Source organism: Syngnathus floridae, chromosome 5 (genome assembly GCF_059516105.1).
Source record: "Syngnathus floridae isolate MCC-2025c chromosome 5, RoL_Sflo_1.0, whole genome shotgun sequence".
Classification (NCBI taxonomy): Eukaryota; Metazoa; Chordata; class Actinopteri; order Syngnathiformes; family Syngnathidae; genus Syngnathus; species Syngnathus floridae.
Window position 1 is genome coordinate 5,882,642 of NC_142417.1, and position 19,435 is coordinate 5,902,076.

A 19,435-nucleotide genomic window follows, 5' to 3' on the forward strand; every position below is an offset into this window, starting at 1 on the left:
TTCAGGTCACTGGCACTCTCCCACTTGGAAGTACACAGTCAACTCATTTCACAAACAATATGAAAAGTTCAATTGTTTTTTTTTTTAATATCACCAATTAGATCTACAGTGATCGGTGAGTCATCTTATTTTACTACCGTGTTATCATTTGCATAAACTTACTTTATATTTGCAAAGGTCAGCAACACCCATTAACAGCTAATTGGCTAAAACGTACTTTTGAATGGTCTCCGTGTGAGTTGATTCTGAGTCCAGAGAGTGAGAGCGGGTGGTGGTGGTGGTGGCAATACGTCGGGAAGCGAGTCAGGATCCCGTGACGCCCACAGCGCCGCGGTGACGTCAGCGGATCTGAAAAGACGCGCAAGAGGGAGAGAGAGCGATGGGAGGCAACCGGGCTTAGGTCCACTTCTCGAGTGAAGATGCGCCTCAGAAACTGACGACGCGCGCCACAGGAGCCGCTCCATCGTGGCGGTGTGGGTGGAAAAAGAAGAGGAGCGACAAGGACCAATTTATGTGACCTTTTTATAGGATTTCACCACTAATAATTGCGCATTTTGCGGCTCCAGGCGCACGTCTAGAAATTAAGTTTGGACTAACTGGAAAGCATTAATTCCTTTCTACGTTTTTAGTAGCGTAAACGAGTGTAAATAGTGTAAATGTTTCCGCTTTAGTGACTTTTTATTAATTGCTGTGCTACCAGCTGAGGCGTGTCTGCAACAAGGACGCGCGGAGAAAATGTCACGATTACTTCTTTCCCCCCCCTAAGAGTTGACTACTGGTGCATATTTAATTAGCCGAGTTGAATATTTTATGAGCTGGATAAGTTTTAGTTGCACCGGAGAGGGAGGGGAGGGGAGAAAAATGTGTCAGGAAGAAAATCGGTGTTTTATGGACTCGTTTTTTTTTTTTTTTTTTTTTTAATTAAAAGGCGTTGATCCGTGTCTTGACGCAACAAGACCAACGCATGTTTTGTGATCTTACAATGGACTCGGAAGCCCCGTCGTGGAGGATGCAAGGGAGCTAACATTTGGAGAAAGACAACAGACGACAACAGAGGTAAGCATCACAGATTGAAAGCAATTGAAAGTGTGCCTCAGCCAGGCAGAAACAGCTTTTGTCCAATGAACAGCATTCATCTCGAAAATGTTGTGCGGTTTTGCCTTTGGATGGGAAAATAAATTCATTAGAGCCAGAAAAGGACGTTTGCTATTAGATGAAAAGCACACATTGCCTAATGTTATCCTCCAAAGCTCAGTATCAAAATGCAATATTAGTCACAGCTGAACAAAAGGCGTGTGTCTCCAGGCATCATTTCTAATACGTTTAGCAAAAAAATAAAAACATTTGTATTTCCAACATCATGTTTTTTATTGGTCTGCAGTGGTTAGCTATGTATTTTTGTCCATAGACACTCCAGGAGAAGAGACCAAAGCATGGCCTCTGCTCCAGAGGGCGGCTGCTCCCTGGAGCTTAGCAACTGGAATGCAAGCGGTGCCTCCGTCCCTTGCAACCAAAGCGTCTTGAAGCTGGCGCCGTACACCCCCGAAGCCACGGCGGCCTTCGCCACTGCCATAACCCTGATGGTGGTCTTCACCATTGTAGGGAACATCATGGTGATTATCGCCGTACTGACCAGCCACTCCCTGCGAGGGCCGCAGAACCTCTTCCTAGTTTCACTGGCGGCGGCCGACATCTTGGTGGCTACGCTCATTATCCCCTTCTCTCTCGCTAATGAACTTCTGGGCTACTGGTACTTCAAGTCCCTGTGGTGTGAGATCTACTTGGCCCTGGATGTGCTCTTTTGCACCTCCTCCATTGTGCACCTGTGCGCCATCTCTCTGGACCGCTACCTCTCCATTTCCAGGGTCACCTACGGTCGCCAGCGGACTCCCAGACGCATCAAAGCTGCCATCGTGGTGGTGTGGCTCATTTCCTCCATCATCTCCTTCCCCCCGTTGCTGTCCCTCAACAAGAGCGAGGTGGGTGACCTCGCGAGCGAGAGGGGACCCCAGTGCCAGCTCAATGACGAGCGTTGGTACATTCTTTACTCCACCATCGGCTCCTTCTTTGCCCCGTGCCTCATCATGATCCTGGTCTACGTAAGAATCTACCAAATCGCCAAGCAGAGAACACGGTGCCCTCCAGGGGAGCCTCGCAAGGACGGAGTGGGCGCGGCCACGCCAAGCCAGCCCAAGCGGCAAGTCCAAGCCAACGGTAGGGACGATGATGGAAAAACGTCCCCCAAGAAAACAACCAACACCAGACCCCCCACCCTCGCCATTACACCGTCCCTTTCAGGAGGACAGGAGGAATCCTCCCAGGAGCCCAACCCCAATAATCTGCAACCTCCACCCCCAACTCCAGCTATGAGCCCAGTCACCAGCTCCGTAGATACCACTCTGCAAGTGCCGCCCGCTGCCCCTTCTGCCCCAACCAAGACTAAAGCACGATTGAACAAGTTCAGGCGGCAAAAGCGAAGCAAATCCGACAATAACAACGGCGACAGCTCCAGCACGGATAGCGAGGTCAGCAACGGAGGCGGCCGGGGCAGCGCCAGCATGCCGGGGTCACCCGGGGGAGGGGGCGTCCACTCCCCGAGTTCCGTCAAGCGCTACACCAACATGATCGCCACTTCAAAGGGCTCGCGGCTGGTGCCGGGAAGGAAGTCCAGAATCGATAACAACCCCGGGGCGGCTCGGCGCAAAGCCATGGTCAACCGGGAAAAACGCTTCACCTTTGTGCTGGCTGTCGTCATCGGCGTCTTTGTGGTGTGCTGGTTCCCGTTCTTCTTCTCCTACTCCCTTCAGGCGGTTTGCCCTATCACCTGTGCCATTCCCGACCCACTCTTTAAGTTCTTCTTCTGGATTGGTTATTGCAACTCCTCCCTCAACCCCGTCATCTACACCATCTTCAACAAAGACTTTAGGAAGGCTTTCAAAAAGATTCTGTGCAGAAGCACCAAGGGTACTTTCTATTAGAACACAAAGTCGACCACTTGGTAACTGTATTTGGAACCAATGAGGCATGTAACTAACATCTTTCAAAGGGCTGTATTAATATTATTATGAGCCATGGATGTACAATTCCAAATTACTTCAACACAGCCATAGAATGCGTTACTTGACATTTTCCACGACGACTATCGTACACAATAGGGGTCCTTGACAGAAAAGGTAAAGTTCACGACTGATGACAATGCCAAACAAATTTACCACATCACACTGAGTGACTATATGCAGGGAACACAGCACACGTATATATATATATATTGTGAGACAGGTTATTGAGGAAGGACAAGTAGACATGAGGAAGACTGACCTTAGACTCAAACAAGCCCGGGGCCCTTTTGTTTATCAGCGCAGAGCACAAGGAGCACACAAGGTTAGTGGTGATTTCTTGCAGTCTTAATCTGTCCAGCTGCAGGGCAAACATGTGTTCCCTGATTCCTATCCAAAAGAGCAACAAGAGGCATCGGAGGATCAAAAATGCGATAGCACGAGTTGAAGGGTCCTTTACAAATGAAAGGAACACTATGACGTTGGCGTCAAATGTGTCAGATGCCTCGGCTCTCAGCTGCCTGCAGGTTATAGTGAACACTCAGGTTGTGTGTGTGTGGTTCCCCCCACCCCCCCTCCATTAATGGAATTTTAGCATTTTCACAGGAGTCATGAGAGAACTATATCACACCGAAGCAAGGAATGGTTTTATCTGCTTTTAATGCACCGGATCTTGTTAACACTAAACCTCTGTAATGAGGTTATTCACACTATGTCATGGGAGGTCCGTATGCCAATCTATGTGCATCACTTTTCAGCTTCTGCACACCATCCGTGATAAATAAGCGGGTAAACTGGAACAAATGACAAAGAGGACAGACACACAATGCAGTGAGGTAGAACAGAAGTACGACGACAAGTACGATTATTCCAAAACCATTGGCTGAGTCACTTCGTACGTATATTACCTGCTGTGGTGCGGTGATTTCTTTTCTTTTTCGTGAGGCCACTGGTCATCCTTCTCTCACTCTCTCTCTTTTTTTTTTTTTTACTAGCCAAAAGAAGGTTTCTCTGTTTTCTTGACAAAACACGTGTGTTTTATAGAGCACACTGTCTTATTGACTCAGTGGGACAAGGGCTGTCAGCGACACATTGTCTAATTCTGCTGACCTGTGTGTGTGTGTGTGTTCTCTACAGATCTACATAGCGAAGCATAGTGACACTTTTGGCTTGTCATGTGACTGCTTCGATATATTTGTGAATATCAAATTTATGTGAGAATAGTGAGAGTGTGTTTGACTGCATAGCGCAAAGGCACCTTTTCTCTGACCAACCCCGAAGGGACCTCTCATTCTGTCACGTTGATAAATGGCTGCCATGTTGTTTTACTTAAGTCATATTTTCCGTGTTTGTGTGTGTGTGATGGGAGGTAACGATATAAGACTGTACTATTTATTTCAAACTACTGAATGTTTTCTCTCTATTTATTGTTCCATTGCAGTGCTTTTATTCAGAGGAGCAAATACTATCATATGGCTCAGAGGGTAAAAATATTGTATTACTTCCTAACGAGCTTTATTGATTTTAAACATTAAACGGTGGCTTTTGTGCGATGGTGTCACAGTACATGGAAAAACTATGAACTCCCACATGCGTGAAACGCCGCCTGCATTCATGACTATCTAGCATCATTTTTAATAGTGATGAGCACATTTGTTAGAAAAAGGTGCCAAAAATTGGCATTCATAAACATTTTGCAAATGATTCCAAGCAAGTGTGTCCAGTCAAACATTTGTGAGTTGTACAAACAAAAAAAAAACGGATAACTCTAGAGGTCATGCCTTTGTGGATGCTTTTGTACAAAAAATGAGTCGCTTTTTGTGGTGAAGTTGCTGCTTAATTAAAAACAAAACAAAAAAAAAAGGCAAAGTAAAAAAAAATAATATAAAACAAAAAAACAGAATTTTGGCTCGAGGGCGATAGGTGCTCTAGTCCAAACCGTTTCGTTGGCAAGCGCCTGTTTAGTCTTCCCCCTGCTGTGTTCGGACCAAAATGCATGGTCGGCGCTTTGGAGCTGTCAACCCTCCATTTGTGAACATCCTCACCTACCCTCCAGTTTAAAAATAAAGTTATTTGGAAAAAAGCACAAGGCATGGTGTCGTTGTTACTATGATTTTGAACATGACCGTAAATAGGGATCAGAGCGGGGAGGCTACTGTTTGTTTGCCTCATGCTTGGCTGTTATGATTACACAAAAAACAAAACTGTCAACTTTGCAGAAGATAAATAAACATTCCATCCATTTAAATCTCTTGTACACATTTGGGTGAGCTGAAGCCCATCCCAGATGATTTTGGGTAAGAGCCAGGGTGTACTTCACACAGGAAAGGTCAAACCCTGAACCTAAGAAACTTTCAAATACATGAGACTTAATGAAAAAAATTACGCATAGGCAGAAAACAGCTCCGAGTGTCGATCCAAATTAGGATTGTTCAGTCTTCGCAGAGGCCTGAGCTCCACTGAGTGCCGTTGTACTTTACCCACAGCTCGTAAAACCCGGTTAATTTCACTTTCTCGTTCTGATCTACATTCAAGATTATCTTTGAGATTACGACGGGGAAGTTGGTGCAGTGACATGATTCCACTTTCTTTGCAATACAAACGGTATACATTTCGCGAATATCTGATATTATAGCTAAAAATTGTTCTTTTTTTTGGAAAAGATAAAAGTAAAAGATAAAAGTGTTAAATGTGAATTCAAACAGTTTTTTTTTTTATTTTGACTCAATTATCAATATTATACAGCCATCCATTGTCCTCACTAGGGTTGTGGCTGAGCTTGAGTCTTCAAATATATTTTAAAATAGAATGATTTTATTTGTTCACTCATCCTTTCAATCAAAACAAATTTTCCAAATCAAATGTTTGTTTTTTTTCTATGTGGTTGTCGAAATGTTGACAGCTCTATGCGTGGACTGCTGAAAGGCATGTTGACATTTATTCTGGTTATTTCATTGCTTCATTTATTTTTCTTTTTGCCCAAGGATACCGTTCTCTCCTCTTATTCACGACTTGCTGTAATTCTGTCGTTGTATTTATTGATCAAACTGGTCATAATCCGTTGATCAAAGTATTCTTCGGGGGGTTCAAAAACAAACCGATACTGAGCTTATTTCCTCCAGTATTTTGTCTCTTATCCCTCGGCACTGGCTATGAACATATCTACTACTACATTGAACTAGCACATGTTCTTCTAATCATAATAATAACACTACTTCTAATAATGGTAGCAATAGTAATACCAACCGCAACATAAAATAATATTTCCTGATACAAAAAGAAAATTGGCCAGCAACTTAGCAACCATGACATAATTTGTCTCTCAATGTGAACTTAATGGGGAACCCTGACCTATGCAATAAATACATAATTGAAAGAATTCAAGAGTGCCAATTGCTGAATATGGTACCAAAGTCAAAAAAAAAAAAAAGAAAAAAGAGTCACATGAGACCTCGGCAAATCTTGTGAGACTTCAGCACAGTTAGCATCTAAAAGAAGACTTTCCATGTGGAGCATGCCTCCAGTATATTAAAGGGTACCAACCTAATAACTCTTGTACGTGTTATACAAGAGTCCGTTCTGTTTGCAGTGGTGTGTGTGTGTGTGTGTGTGTGTGTGTGTGTGTGCGCGTATCACAGTGGGACATAACAAGTAGGCTGCTGAAGCGTATCTCAGCCAACGTACATGAAATCAAAGCTCATTGGCTTTTTATTCTGTCTGTGTCACACGCACACGTCTATGAACCCCTGTAAAATGTCAGACTGTTGTCATATAAAAAAATGAGACCAAGTTAATCATTCCATCATTAACATGCCCTATGACCTATAAAACCCAAAATGTTTTTAAAGAGAGGAAGTCCAATTGCACGGTTTCGGCGGGCAGCCAGCTGTACAAAGCGTGAAAGTATCCTAGTGGTACGACACTCTTTCCATTTACAGATGATGGAGGCCACTGTGTTCATTGGAACCTTGAAAAGAGAAGACAAATTTCTGTATCCTTCTACATTTGTGCCGCAAGACAATCCTGTCTCTGTATAAATTGTCTCTATATATCTATTTGATAGTGAGGTAAGAGTCTGTCAGCACCCCCAGATTTTGGACTTTTGTTTCACTGACTTCAACTTTATTGTGCCACTACCATGTTAGTAAATCATTTTAAAAGTAAATTGAGCCCAAACACAACACTGCCCATCACCAAACTGTCAGGAAAAGCCTACTAGAACACTTGAACTTTATTTCGAGTTAACAGAGGCACTTCAAGATGTAGCCGACTCCTGATGACTTTGAATGTGACCGTCTCATTTTTTGGGTTGTGCACGATATTGTCTGTTATTTTTACTTCCTCTCTTGAAAATGACTTTTTTTTAAAAATTCAGTTTCTACTATAGATCAAATTAATGTCTAGAAAGGTTTGATTGATTCAGGGGTGTGTAGACAAAATATGCCATGATGGACAGTTTAAGGATTTGTCATCGTATCGTCATATAAGATCAAGTCTGTCAAGTCAAGTCAAGTCAAGTCAAGTCAAGTCAAGTCAAGTCAAGTCAAGTCAAGTCAAGTCAAGTCAACTTTATTTATATAGCCCTAAATCACAAGCAGTCTCAAAGGGCTTCACATAGACAAAAAATTGACAAAAAATGGATTGTCCTGCTTTCCCAACGCCCCACCCCCTAAAAAAATCCACCTCCCCACATTCAAAAGCATGTATTGGCAGTCTTCACCTTCATTTCCATAATCACGGCTGTGGTATGACTCGAGGATGAGAACACATAAGTTATCTGAGACAAGTTGCTGCGCGTATGTTTACAGTGTTGTATATTCATAGGGACGCTGTGTCCCTAAGCTGCTTACTCTCTTGCTGGCATTGGAATATAAAACAGGGCAGGTGTGTGGCAGCGGAGCCTCCAGAGAGGATGGAGGGAGCCCAGCGAGCATGACACGCACTCATTAGATTTCTTATGCACACGCGAGATGCTGTCGTAGATTCCTCAGGGTGCGTGTAAGCGTGTATGTTCGCGTGTGTGTCAGTGTGTGTGCGCACACAAGTGGAGAGGAGATAAGCGCACGAAAAATGTCCTGCAACAAAAAACAAGTAGAATATCAAAAATCACAGTGCAAGCTTGAATGAGGATGTTGGGCTTTTGTCCGTATTTGATGGTTGGGTGGATTTGGTCACACTTTCTCGGCTTGTTAAAATAAGAAACATTTAAAAGACAGAAGGGGAAATGAGAAAGAAAACCAGAAGGCTTTGCTCTGTACAAAAGGTGTGAAAAGCATTTGGGCTTTGTAAATTCTGTGATTTTTATTTTACTTTTTTAAAGGCAGTGCAATTATGTTTACAATGGCTCTATGGTTGTGTGTGAGAGGACATAAATACTTGTTTATTATAAATGCCCGGTGTTGGTATCTTTCTCGCCATCGGCAATGATTGTTCTCGCTTGGGTTATTATCTCAAAAGCTCATATGCTGGAAGTTTACAATGCAACATTTGGATGCAATAATGCAATGTTGGAAGCCCTCGAGGCTCAACAAGTCTTTGCCTCTACAAGTCATTCAACACCTTTGTTCTATTATCAGTGCCTTTCACTATTACTACTCTAACAGTATTTTTTTCAGCCAATAGCTAAAGCATTTGACATCCAAAAATTGGGGAATTTGTTTTTTTTACAAAATTTTTAACTGTGGGTATGTGAAGCCTTTTGAAACTCTTTTGCGATTAACCGCTATTGAAAAAAAATCGACATGTTTTGCTTACACTAGGTCTTACACTGCCCTATATTACAGCAGGCCTAATACTTTAAACACAGCAGGGCGTTCTAGTGGTTCGTGGCGGTATTGCAGGTGGTCCGCAAAATTGAAAATGGAAAAGAATAAAATAATATTCCGCCAAAGCAGTTTGCTTTTGGTTCTAATGGTGGTCCCTAGGAAAAAAAACTGTTGAAAGCCCCTGACATACAGGATAAACAAAATAACTGAGTAATATTGACTTTTTGAATTTTTAGTGAATTTATTTTTAGGGGGTAAATATAAAATTATTTCTTCCAAATAGTGTTGATTTAACGTGCCCTGTCACACCAGCACAGACGAAGTGAGCAGCGAAGAAGCTCATTTGAATAGAGAAAAACTCATTTACAGTCAAAGTAAGTTTTTGCTCGATAGCTTGGCGGCTTTGAATATTTGCCAAGAATTTCATAATTGCCTGATCGTGGGTGTCTCCTTCCATCATTTTACGGAATCTAATCATGTCTGTGGGAGGTAGCTGCATAATGAAGAATCTAACTGGCGCCAAGTCATGATAAAACGTTATGGTAAAATGCATGTGGAAAAAAAATACTATTGAGTTAGTAGATTAATCAAATACTTTGTCGGTTAAGTTTCAACCTATCAAACACTTAAAAAAATGCCATGCCGTTCACTTGGAATTACAGTTTCACCGAAACCTCTATTCCACAAAGTTTATTTTGCAAATTCCTGCTACTTGAACAATGTTTTTGATGTTAAGATTGTGTTCAAAAGAAATTTTGATCTTAATCCGTGCTGCTACTCGGAATCATCTGATGCAAAACGCGCAATTATGAAATCAACAAGAAAACCGCTGTTGACGTCTATGTTGCTCAATACACATTGATACGCCAAAAAAAAGGTGGATGATTTTGTTGTGTGAGAGACTTCCAAGAAAGGCTGCGGCTTTATTTAGCCGAGCCATCATGGAAAGGTCAGACACCCCCACACAAGCAGAGGAAACATTAACACGCAATCAATGCACAACAAAATAGATAAAGAGATGGCTGACACTCAGCTGCATTAACACACACACACCCACACACGCACAAATATTGCATATGTGTGGCCAGAGGCAGTCATGTGCACAAGTTCACAAAAAAAAAAAAACTAATCCAAGTATCTCATGATTTTCCTAGCACGGATTGCCATTTTCAGCATTAGTCATGCTCTGCTCATCAGTTGATCCACAGCAATCAGCGCAACATCACTCTCGCCTGGAACCTTTTAATAACATTTTCTCAAGTGAGCTCGCTATGTGTTTGTTGGAGTGTGTGGCTGATTAAAAGAAGGAAAGGGAAGTAGGATGGGATTGCAAAAGGTTGTTTGTTGACATACAAATAAGAGTTTGCATTGTGTGTGCGTGTGTGTGTCTGTCTGTCTGTGGACACACTTGCGAGCGAGACCAATTTTTGGCATGTGAAGGGGAACAGGAAGTGGTGCACATGAGGCCAGGACGTGGACATGACACTGTGTGTACACTTCTACAAATGAATTGGCTGGAAATAAGCGCACAACAAATATGTCTCATTTCATGCAGAATTGAGGCTCTCCTATGCATAATGCAACAGTCTGCTTTGACTTTTGCCACCTAAAAGCAAAACACTCGTCGGAAAATTCATCTTCCGTCTCATGCCTCATTGCAGGACAAATTGTTTGTGACGTGCGTGTCGCCAAACGACTCCCCGCCTCCCGAAATTTCCATTGATTTTGATCATATGATTATACACTGATTAGTTGATTTACATGTATGGTGCGTTAATTATGAAGGTCAAGTCAGGAGGCAGAGCTGACCGTCGCTCAGCATTTAGATAAGCAGCATGATACTCCCTGTCAGATTCCAACAAAATTAAGCTCATTGGTTGTTTTATGGTTATAATTTGACGGAAACCCTTGCTCATTCTTTTATCAATTAGCAAATCATTTGGTCAGAATATTGGGGTGAAGACAGGAGGAAGGAGAATCTGGTATGCAGATAATGCAGCGCTGCTGGCGGAGAAAGATTATTCCTAAAGCTGAAAGAAGAAAGCAGTAAAATGGGACTCAACGTGAACATCAGCAAGACCAAAATCATGACCACTGTTAAAAAGACTGTCCATATAAAGCTCAATAATGAAGAAATAGTAGTATTTAATAGCTTCGTATTCTTTGGGTCAGGGTTAACCGCTTATTACAGTGCTAATGCTAGCTTGGCATTTCTAGCACTGTTATATTGCTAAAGCTGTGAACAGCTTATTAGAGTGCTAATGCTAGCTTAAGATTTCTAGCGCTTATATCGCTGAAGCTGTGAATGTGTTATTTGTGACTATCACTATCTGTGTATTGATAATGAGTGCAATATTGATTGTTCAGGCGACTCTTCCTGGCAATTTTACGAGCTACAACATTAGCTTTGAAACGGGAGTCCAGAACATTCGGGGAAATACGCCAGCATCCAACTGCCAATAAAAAATATATTTATCGATCGCTAATTTTCTCTAATCGATAAAGGAAGTTTAGTTATATAAGTATTGCTCGGCAGTTTATTGGTTTGTGCCACTCTCGCAAATATCCTGTCATTATAGTCAAGATTTTATCTAATCAATTTATAATTTGACCTATAGGAAACAAAGACCGGTTTTATTTGATATACAATCATCACAGTTACACAAAATCTGATTTTGGTTAGTTTTCCAATGACTGGAGAAGGAAATAATTCTCTGATTGTACTAGCATCTCCAAGCCCTCACATTTTTTTTGGCACTGTCCTCTATGCTTTTCTGCCCCTGCAGTCATGGATTCAGTGGTTTAGCCTCTCACCACTAGTGTGGAAGAGGACCACCATGTGACTAACAGGCGGATATCATACTGCAAAGCAAATAGAAAGAAGCATTTATTACGAATCAAAGCTTGAACAGAGCAGCATTGTCGAGGCCTGTACCACTCATATCTTTGAGCGTTTCAAAGTATTTATGTGATATGTTTTCAAATCTTTTTTTAAATGAGATAGAGAACACAACAATCTCAGCAAAAAGAACCCAACTTGTACAAAATGAACTGTTATTTGCAGGATCACTACTTTTTTTTTTTATTGCTCAAAGGTTTCGTAGAGAGACACTACAGCTCCATCCACTGTGCATTTATAGCAGCATGAGATGTTTGCGATAGATAATTCCTGTATTGGAAGTACGGCACGCTGTGTATATCATATTCCAAAATTGATTGACCCTTTTTCTTCAGAGTGCATATTCAGCATTTTTGTGTCTGGCTTCTACTAATGCTGAATGAAACAGAAAAGATCAAATCCATTTTCAAGAGATGATTTTTTGCTCAAGCAGTGGAATGTTAAGGAAAAAAAATGTTCATTACTTTTATGGGCAAGAGTATTTATAGAGAGACTAAAGTTCAGTGTAATTTTACAGCCGCATCTCGGTTATAAACACAAGCGGTAGAACATAGAAGTTTATACAAATGAAGTTTAGCTACTATTATGTATTATGTTCGTACTTAAGTTTATAAACGACATTTTTTTGGTGTTGGATGACGGCAATGCACCATTTTAGCATTTGTGCTTCAGCTATGCGAACCTCTGGTTGTCAGGCTAAGGCATCGTGCTAATGTTTCAAAGTATATTCAATATCTGATCACCTACACATTTAAATCTTGCAAAGAGGTGAAATTGGGGGTCAGCTTTAATCGCCTTTCCCTTTTCTCAAGGGCATCCCATGCTGAAGGAGATAAGGAAGGATGCAATGAGCCACCTTTTCCGAGCTAGCTTCTTAAGAACTTCTTAAGTATAAAAGAATATTCAGTCTTTTCTAACACTTAAAGAGCAGTTCACGAGGAAAATTTTTGTGGTGTGATTGATTCAATCAATACAATTCTGGCCGCCAATATTAGCACCCATTAAGGAATACATAAAAATGTATGACAGGCCCTTGTTAAAGTGAACCTGGACAAAGCAATATGGTTATTTTATGAGAGTGACAAAATTAAACGTAAAAAAAAAAAAAGACAGCCTACCTAGAGGTGATTATGATGGAGGATCCATTATGTCGTGACTCGCGAGGCTCGTGCGGGTTATTTTTTATCTATAGGTACTCAGGCAGTGGAGGTCTGAAAAATATGAAATGAGTCATAAAATTAGATGATGCCAACGGTATTTTAAGGGCAAAATGTGGCACTCACTGCAATGGGTTCTGACCCTAACTGAAGTACCCCAAAAATCCAAGATTTTAAAACAGCCAACAGTAAATAATTCTTCTTAACAAATGGAAATGAAAACTGTGCCTGAATAGTTTACAGATTGCTGCAAAAGATGCCAGGAGGCAGATGTCCTTGTTAAATGCTGAGCAATCAAATATTAAGGGACGCTGCTTTTATTGCTGTACCTTTCTTTCTATTTCTTTGAAACAGTACATAAAATTACAAAATAAATATTTTTCAAATCTAATGATGCAGTTCATTTTGGAATGTAATCAGGGCCCAATCGATCAGTCAACTCGTCTATGACTCTGCGTCAAATCATCATTTATAGGGATCTCCTCTACCAATTGCCCAGTTTCCAGAGGTCTACTGCCGTGACCAGATTATAATGCTCCGTGGAGCGGCAAACTGTCCGGCCAATGAGGTGACTTCATTCCTTCGTGCGGTTTTGACAGAGTGCAAAAATAAGCTCGCTGTGGATGAGAATAGCGGTTAACCTCGCTAGTTTGTCTTAAAATATTCATACCAGTAGAACCATGGGAGGGCTCTTACGACAAATTAGTTGAAAATGCATGAGGTACTTGATAAATATGTATTACGGTTGAATTATAGCTGTTGTCAACTAAATAGAAAAAAAAATACTAACTCCCCTAACTAACAACTAACTAACAACAGTGGGTGAGCAGATACAAAGCTCATCTCCCATCTCAGACGGGCCCACTGATTGTGTCTGAGTGAGTACTAAATTCAGTTTGTATGTCCTGTATGATAATGTCTCCCTTGCTCCAGAGGGACACATTGTGTACATTCGGCCAGAAACAAGGAAACGGAAGACGCCGAGCACAATCTGGTTAAGATGCCCTCGTGATTGACAGCAGTGAAATTTTCGAGATTGTTTAGAAAGCAGAGAAGGCCGATAGATGACGGAGTTAACATTAATGAAAGCTGACAAAAGGACTACCATTAAATTGGCACTTAGAGCAGGGAATCACTTCTCCAACCATCTTTGTGCGAGTGTGTGTGTTCGTGTGTGTGTGTTCGTGTGTGTGTGTGAGTTTCTCTTGCACGTACAAATGTATTGGTAGATAAAAAACAGATGGTTTTCTGTGATCTGTCACAGCTGGACACAACTTTTCCTGTATAAAAATGATTACAAAAATAAAAATATATGTATATACAGATATGTATATATGTAATTTAAAAAAGAAAAAGAAAGAAAGGAAAAAAATGTATAATATATATTTATTTAATTAATTATTAGGCCCATCCCTTGTCACTGGGTGATTGTAAAGAGTACGCCGAGTGAAAACAATAAAAAGTCAGCTATGTGAACCACTAAACAATTAAATTGCTCTTGATTCCACCAAAATGCATTTAGGAATATTTTTTGTGCATGTGTTTGACGAATGTCAGATTTTCTTCTATTTTCACATTCAGATGGCAATACAGTACATTTGTCCATATGATGAAGCTCATATTTATACAAAAATTCCATCCCCGAGGAGTGTTGGGCAGCCATCACATATCGGCAATTATCACTCACTCGCTTTTGAATCTGGGTCCAAGCCATCAAAGTCATTTTTAGCACTGCTGTAATTATAATAGCGGCATGTTTGTTCATTGGTGCAGTACATCAGAGGCAATTATTGCCATGACATATTCTGTCTTGGAATGGCTTGCGGAGATGATCTGTCCGTGCGCCTTATTAACTCAGTAATCTTGTTGATGGAGTGTACAGTAAATATTGTGAGGAAGAACTGGAGCATGCATATGATATTTAAATCTAGCCTACTGAGTGGAATAATGGCGATGTTCCATTTGAGGCCTCGAGGTTTCCGCTTTATTTCTTTTTCTTAAAGTTGATCATGGTCATTCTATTGTTTCTTTTTTTTTTGGGAAAGCTTTGAACTGGCATACATTGCTAACATATTGAGTTTTATTCACATTTGGAAGCTATTTTCAGTGACAATGGAGTGGCTGATTAAAAAAAAATAAAAAAATTAAAAATTGGGGTCACTCACCAGGTTGTAAGCGGCGCGGCTGCAGAAGTGGTGTGAAATTAACGGTACCCACTGGCATCAACTTTACGGTAACGTTCACGGTGGCTGGCCACGTTCGAGGTCGCTATTTGTAACGCCAACATCACGAACCCACAAACTGGAACTCAATAGACTCAGGCCGTCTATTGACTTGGTAGGTAAAAGTTTTTCTGCAAAAATATAATGTTGGCCTTTAGCAAATGTTAGCATAGCTGGTCGGAGTGACGTAGTTTTCACAGTTAACGTCACAATTTGACAGCTAACCATTATACTGATTAAATTTTGTTTCTTTTAGTTCACGTTGACCATAAGTCAGTCGCTTTTTTAGAAGAAGCAATCAATATTATTCATGTGCGTCATTAGAAACGTTAGTCGGTAACTTGAACTTGTACGTAAATTGAGGTGCGTCATCGTCCAGGTACGTGCGTAAAATGTTAATTGATTTTAAAGATTAATTTTTCATGAAACCAGCATTATCAGAAAAGTCTTTTAAAACCGAGTCCAGAATTCCATTCCATGATATAATTAAGTTTAGGAATATAAAAAGACGTAAAAGGCTGTAGATTCTACAGCCTTTTTGACAGGTGTCAAACTCATGGCCCGGGGTCCAGATACGGCCCGCCGCATTATTTTATTTGGCCCGCGAAAACAAATTGTGCATCAAATTCGTGTGTCATTACTAGAATTGAAAATTGTCTTCACTTTTAATCTTTTTTTAAAATATTTGACCAGTTTTTACTCGTCTAATTTGAAAACAAGTCATTTGTCAGTTTGTTTTGTAGTTTTTACTGTATATAATATGAGGTGCTCATACATTTATTTGGGTTGACAGTCATAATGGCCCTCCAAAAGAAGCTATGGCTGCAATGCGGCCCGTGAAAAAAATGAGTTTGACACCCCCACAGTGTAGAAGGTGAATAAGTGATTTTAATTCATTATGTATTAAATTGTGTAAACTACACAAGGTACCAGTAAAATTTTCAATGTGATTTCCCCCCCCTCCCATGACCTGGGAACTCTCTTGGTGAAGTGCAAATCCAAGTATCAACTAATCATTGCATCTTTCACTGCAGTTGGCACAGAAGGAAATAATGTAAATAAAGGATATGTAAGTCTCAAATGAACAAAATAGTTCATCTTTGCAGGGGAAAAAAACATCACAGCCACAGTCTACAAGCCAGAAATGGCTGAAGGGTCCTTAACATCTCGTTCAGAATTAATGAACGACAATCATTAGGAAAATGATGATTACGTGATCCTTCATAGTGCCATTGGAGCTTTGGACATCATGAAACAAGTTCTTTGATATGCATTGTTGTTGCCCATTGGCAGTCTGTTTTTCTGGGCCTGTAATTTACTATTAAATCCCCTCTAGTTTCCTCAAAATCTGGGGCTTTACTTTTTATCCAATGTTGAAGAAATACCCTACACTACCTTCATTAAAAAATAAACCTTTCAGAATTCCGTCTTGTTGTGGTGCGCAGTGTGAATTGGAGTCGAGTGAAGAACAATGTTGTTTGCGGTGAACTCTCAGAACGTCCGTGCTGACTAAAGACACATGGATAAAAAATGATTAGTGTTGCTGCACTCACAATACAAATGTGCCGCCATTTTTCAATATATCACCTGGCACTTTTGTTATAATGCACTATTATGGAAAGGTAGATAAACTTGCAAACATTTTTTTTTTTTTTTTTACTTTGAACTAAAATGAGAAGCGTTTGTCTTGCTCGTTCCACTGATGTCTTCTCCATTACCTCTGATTTGGCTTGTCTAGTGCTGAATACCTAATCATGCCTTGAAGACTTCATTCTTACGTTTTCCTTTTCCCCTTCTCGTCTCATCAATGTGCTGACACTTATTCCTTGCATGGAAGCGGGTTTGGCGCCTTATATAGTTCCAATAAGCATGAAAATGGCTGCCGCTTGTCAGAATTTTTTATTCTCACCCCGCTGGCACACAAACACAGCTTTAAGTCAAAGAAGTGAGAAAGTTCCATCTATCTCGACATTTATTACCTCTGTTGAGTATAAAAGTGCAAGACGAGCCATTTTGTTGTCAACTTACAAAACACATTTCCATGATATTTTAAGATAAAAAAATTGATCTGGAAGTGGATTGAGGATTTTTGAGAGACGTTTTTTTGAGATCTTTTCTCAACACTGGGCACCCACTCCGTAAATGTGCATTACCGCCACCCACAGGAGAAAATTGCAAAGCATTTCAGACGGTCATATTTTGAATTCTTTACCATTGGATGAAGTCGTACACTCACCTGACTATCTTTGCAATATTGTCACAGAATTTTTATTACTCTGTGTGTTACTCAATTTCATGCTCCTAACATGTGTGTGTTTCTTTTGCAATAGTTCTGACTGTTCCAGCTGAAAGAGTCCCCTCCCTCTTTGACAATAAGGTAGGAATGACCCTGGCCCCTCTTAATGCTGTGACCGTAGATGTTTATCGGCGCCATCGTCTGTTTCACTGTCTTCACTTTGGGGCTCCACTGCCTTTGGGTTTGCTCATAGGGCCCTGCTGGAGATGTAGTTGAATGTTGCCAAAGGCTTGCAGTTGTGGACATCTACCAGTGGCCTGTCTTGAGACAATTTTTTTTTCTCCTGTCAATCAGTTTCTCTAAACAGTGGCATCTGTTTAGTCGAATTAATTGTGAACAATCTCTTAACTCTATTGACTTGTCTGTCAAATATTCTTTTCCTCTTTGAAATGAATTGAAAGGGCATAATCCACCCCAAATCACCACAAATTCAGTGTGAAAAATAATAATAATAATAATAATAGGCCTGTGACCTCTCCATTCTGTGAATAATACATATATTGGTTAGTATTCCACAATTTCCCTGGTGACAATGGTTAAAAAAAAAGACATTTGCAGTGGGCAGAAGCTCTCTGGGTAAAATCACTTTAGTGCCAGGAAGTAAAAAAAAAAAAAAAACATGTTAAACTAAGGACTGCCCTAACAAGATGTTCATCTTTGAACGTGAGGAAGCTCTAACAGCAGGAGAAGACCACGCTGGGTCTCCCACTCAGAGAACAGGAAATTGAGACTCCCATTTGCGTGTAATGTCATGTCAAATTGAAGGATGGTATGCTCAGTCTCTTTCTGTCGCTATATAATTTCATGGTTGGATAAAACACATTCCAAGCATGGCTATATCTTACCTTTTTTTCAAGACTCTTAATGGTCTGGGATCTTTTTTTCTTGGCACTTTTTGGGCTTCTCTTCTTCCCAATTGAGCGTTGTTCAAATGCCATAGGCGAGCTGAGGATTATGCTGACCTTTATCCTTTTATGTCCACGTCTTGATCTGTCTTCCGTGGTCGGCTTCCTGCGGGAAACGCCCCACGTTGCAAAGCTTTAATCACCTCAACCTGCGCTCTTGAATATAATAATGTCAGCGTACTGAAACCAATTTAGTACCTTTTTGCAATGTCGTTGACTGCGTACAGCAGGGGTGTCAAACTCATTTTTGTCGCGGGCCGTATTGTAGTCATAGTTTCCTTCGGAGGGCCATTTTGACTGTCAACCCAAATAAATGTATGAACTAGTATGACTCGTAAGAACTGTTCCAATTTTTAAAAAGATGAATGGTAATAGGACTTGCTTGAAACATCTAATTTTTTTAAAGTAAGACAATTTGCAATTGGAGTATTGACACAAAGTCGATGCACAATTTGTCTTTGCAGGCCAAAAATAATTACGTCGCGGGCCAAATTTGGTCCGCGGACCAGAGTTTGACACCACTGATGTACAAAATCTTGACTTCCCTATGACAGCTCGCATGTCAATATGGTCCAATATGCTCCGAACATTTGACCTTTTGCAATGATGAAGAATAAAAGCAATTTTGAAAGTGAAAACGAACCCAAGTCAATTGCTAACAAGGTGTACCGTATAAAGTGCCCCTTGAGTATTCACACCAGTGGCGTGTCGAGAGTTCTGAAGCAGCAATTCGTGATGTCTGGTGAAGATTGCATCTGGTTTGCAACGTGCAAGTGCTCTTAAGGGAATTGTCTTGCTTTTCCAAGAATGTACGTAGATAAAAAAAAAAAAAAAAAATTAAGAAGCAGCAGCGGGTATCCTCAAAAGTTTTCCAATGATTTGGTATGCTTCCTTCTTATTCTCTTTTGAAATCTGGTAATTGGTATAAACAACTGGCCTATAAAAAAAACATCTTTGTTTGTTGGCGGTTTGGCTTGTTTTGTTACAAAGCTTTCTAGTGCTCATTGTTTACTGCCTCTCATCTTGTTGGTTCTTAAATTTAGTGTCAGATAAGATCGCGACTACTTTTTTTTTCTTTTTTCTTTTCAAAAGCAGCTCTGGGGAATGTTTTGACAGTCCTAAAATATTTTCATAA

The 19,435-nt window shown here is 40.6% G+C and overlaps 2 protein-coding genes and 1 long non-coding RNA gene across 7 annotated transcripts in view; 2 read left to right on the forward strand and 1 right to left on the reverse strand.

Moving 5' to 3' along the window:
* Positions 1 to 335: 335 nt before the first annotated feature.
* Positions 336 to 5,195, forward strand: adra2b (adrenoceptor alpha 2B). The gene is made up of 2 exons (XM_088375283.1): positions 336 to 1,056; positions 1,409 to 5,195. Exon 2 carries the CDS (start codon positions 1,434 to 1,436, stop codon positions 2,976 to 2,978), a length of 1,545 nt encoding a protein of 514 aa, XP_088231409.1. The 5' UTR covers positions 336 to 1,056; positions 1,409 to 1,433; the 3' UTR covers positions 2,979 to 5,195.
* On the reverse strand, positions 3,261 to 15,470 carry LOC148397760 (uncharacterized). 3 transcript variants are annotated; one of them, XR_015858487.1, is made up of 3 exons: positions 15,043 to 15,470; positions 12,839 to 12,931; positions 3,261 to 3,446 (listed from the first exon to the last, which is right to left on the reverse strand). It is a non-coding gene; the product is annotated as an uncharacterized LOC148397760 (long non-coding RNA). The 3 variants fall into 3 exon arrangements; XR_015858486.1 differs by lacking the exon at positions 3,261 to 3,446 and adding an exon at positions 6,836 to 7,023; XR_015858488.1 differs by lacking the exon at positions 3,261 to 3,446 and adding an exon at positions 10,794 to 10,851.
* gpat2 (glycerol-3-phosphate acyltransferase 2, mitochondrial) overlaps positions 15,027 to 19,435 on the forward strand; it is a 39,054-nt gene continuing 34,645 nt past the window's right edge. For 2 of the 3 annotated variants that reach the window (XM_088375279.1, XM_088375280.1), the window contains exons 1-2: positions 15,028 to 15,214; positions 17,430 to 17,476. The gene's annotated coding sequence lies outside the window, so the exon portion shown is untranslated. Of the gene's footprint in view, positions 15,215 to 17,429; positions 17,477 to 19,435 lie in introns of all 3 variants that reach the window. The other variant, XM_088375281.1, reaches the window with a different exon arrangement.

Bases quoted from the DNA above. Each gene is read 5' to 3' on its own strand.
- adra2b (XM_088375283.1), top strand. From the start codon at position 1,434: ATGGCCTCTGCTCCAGAGGGCGGCTGCTCCCTGGAGCTTAGCAACTGG.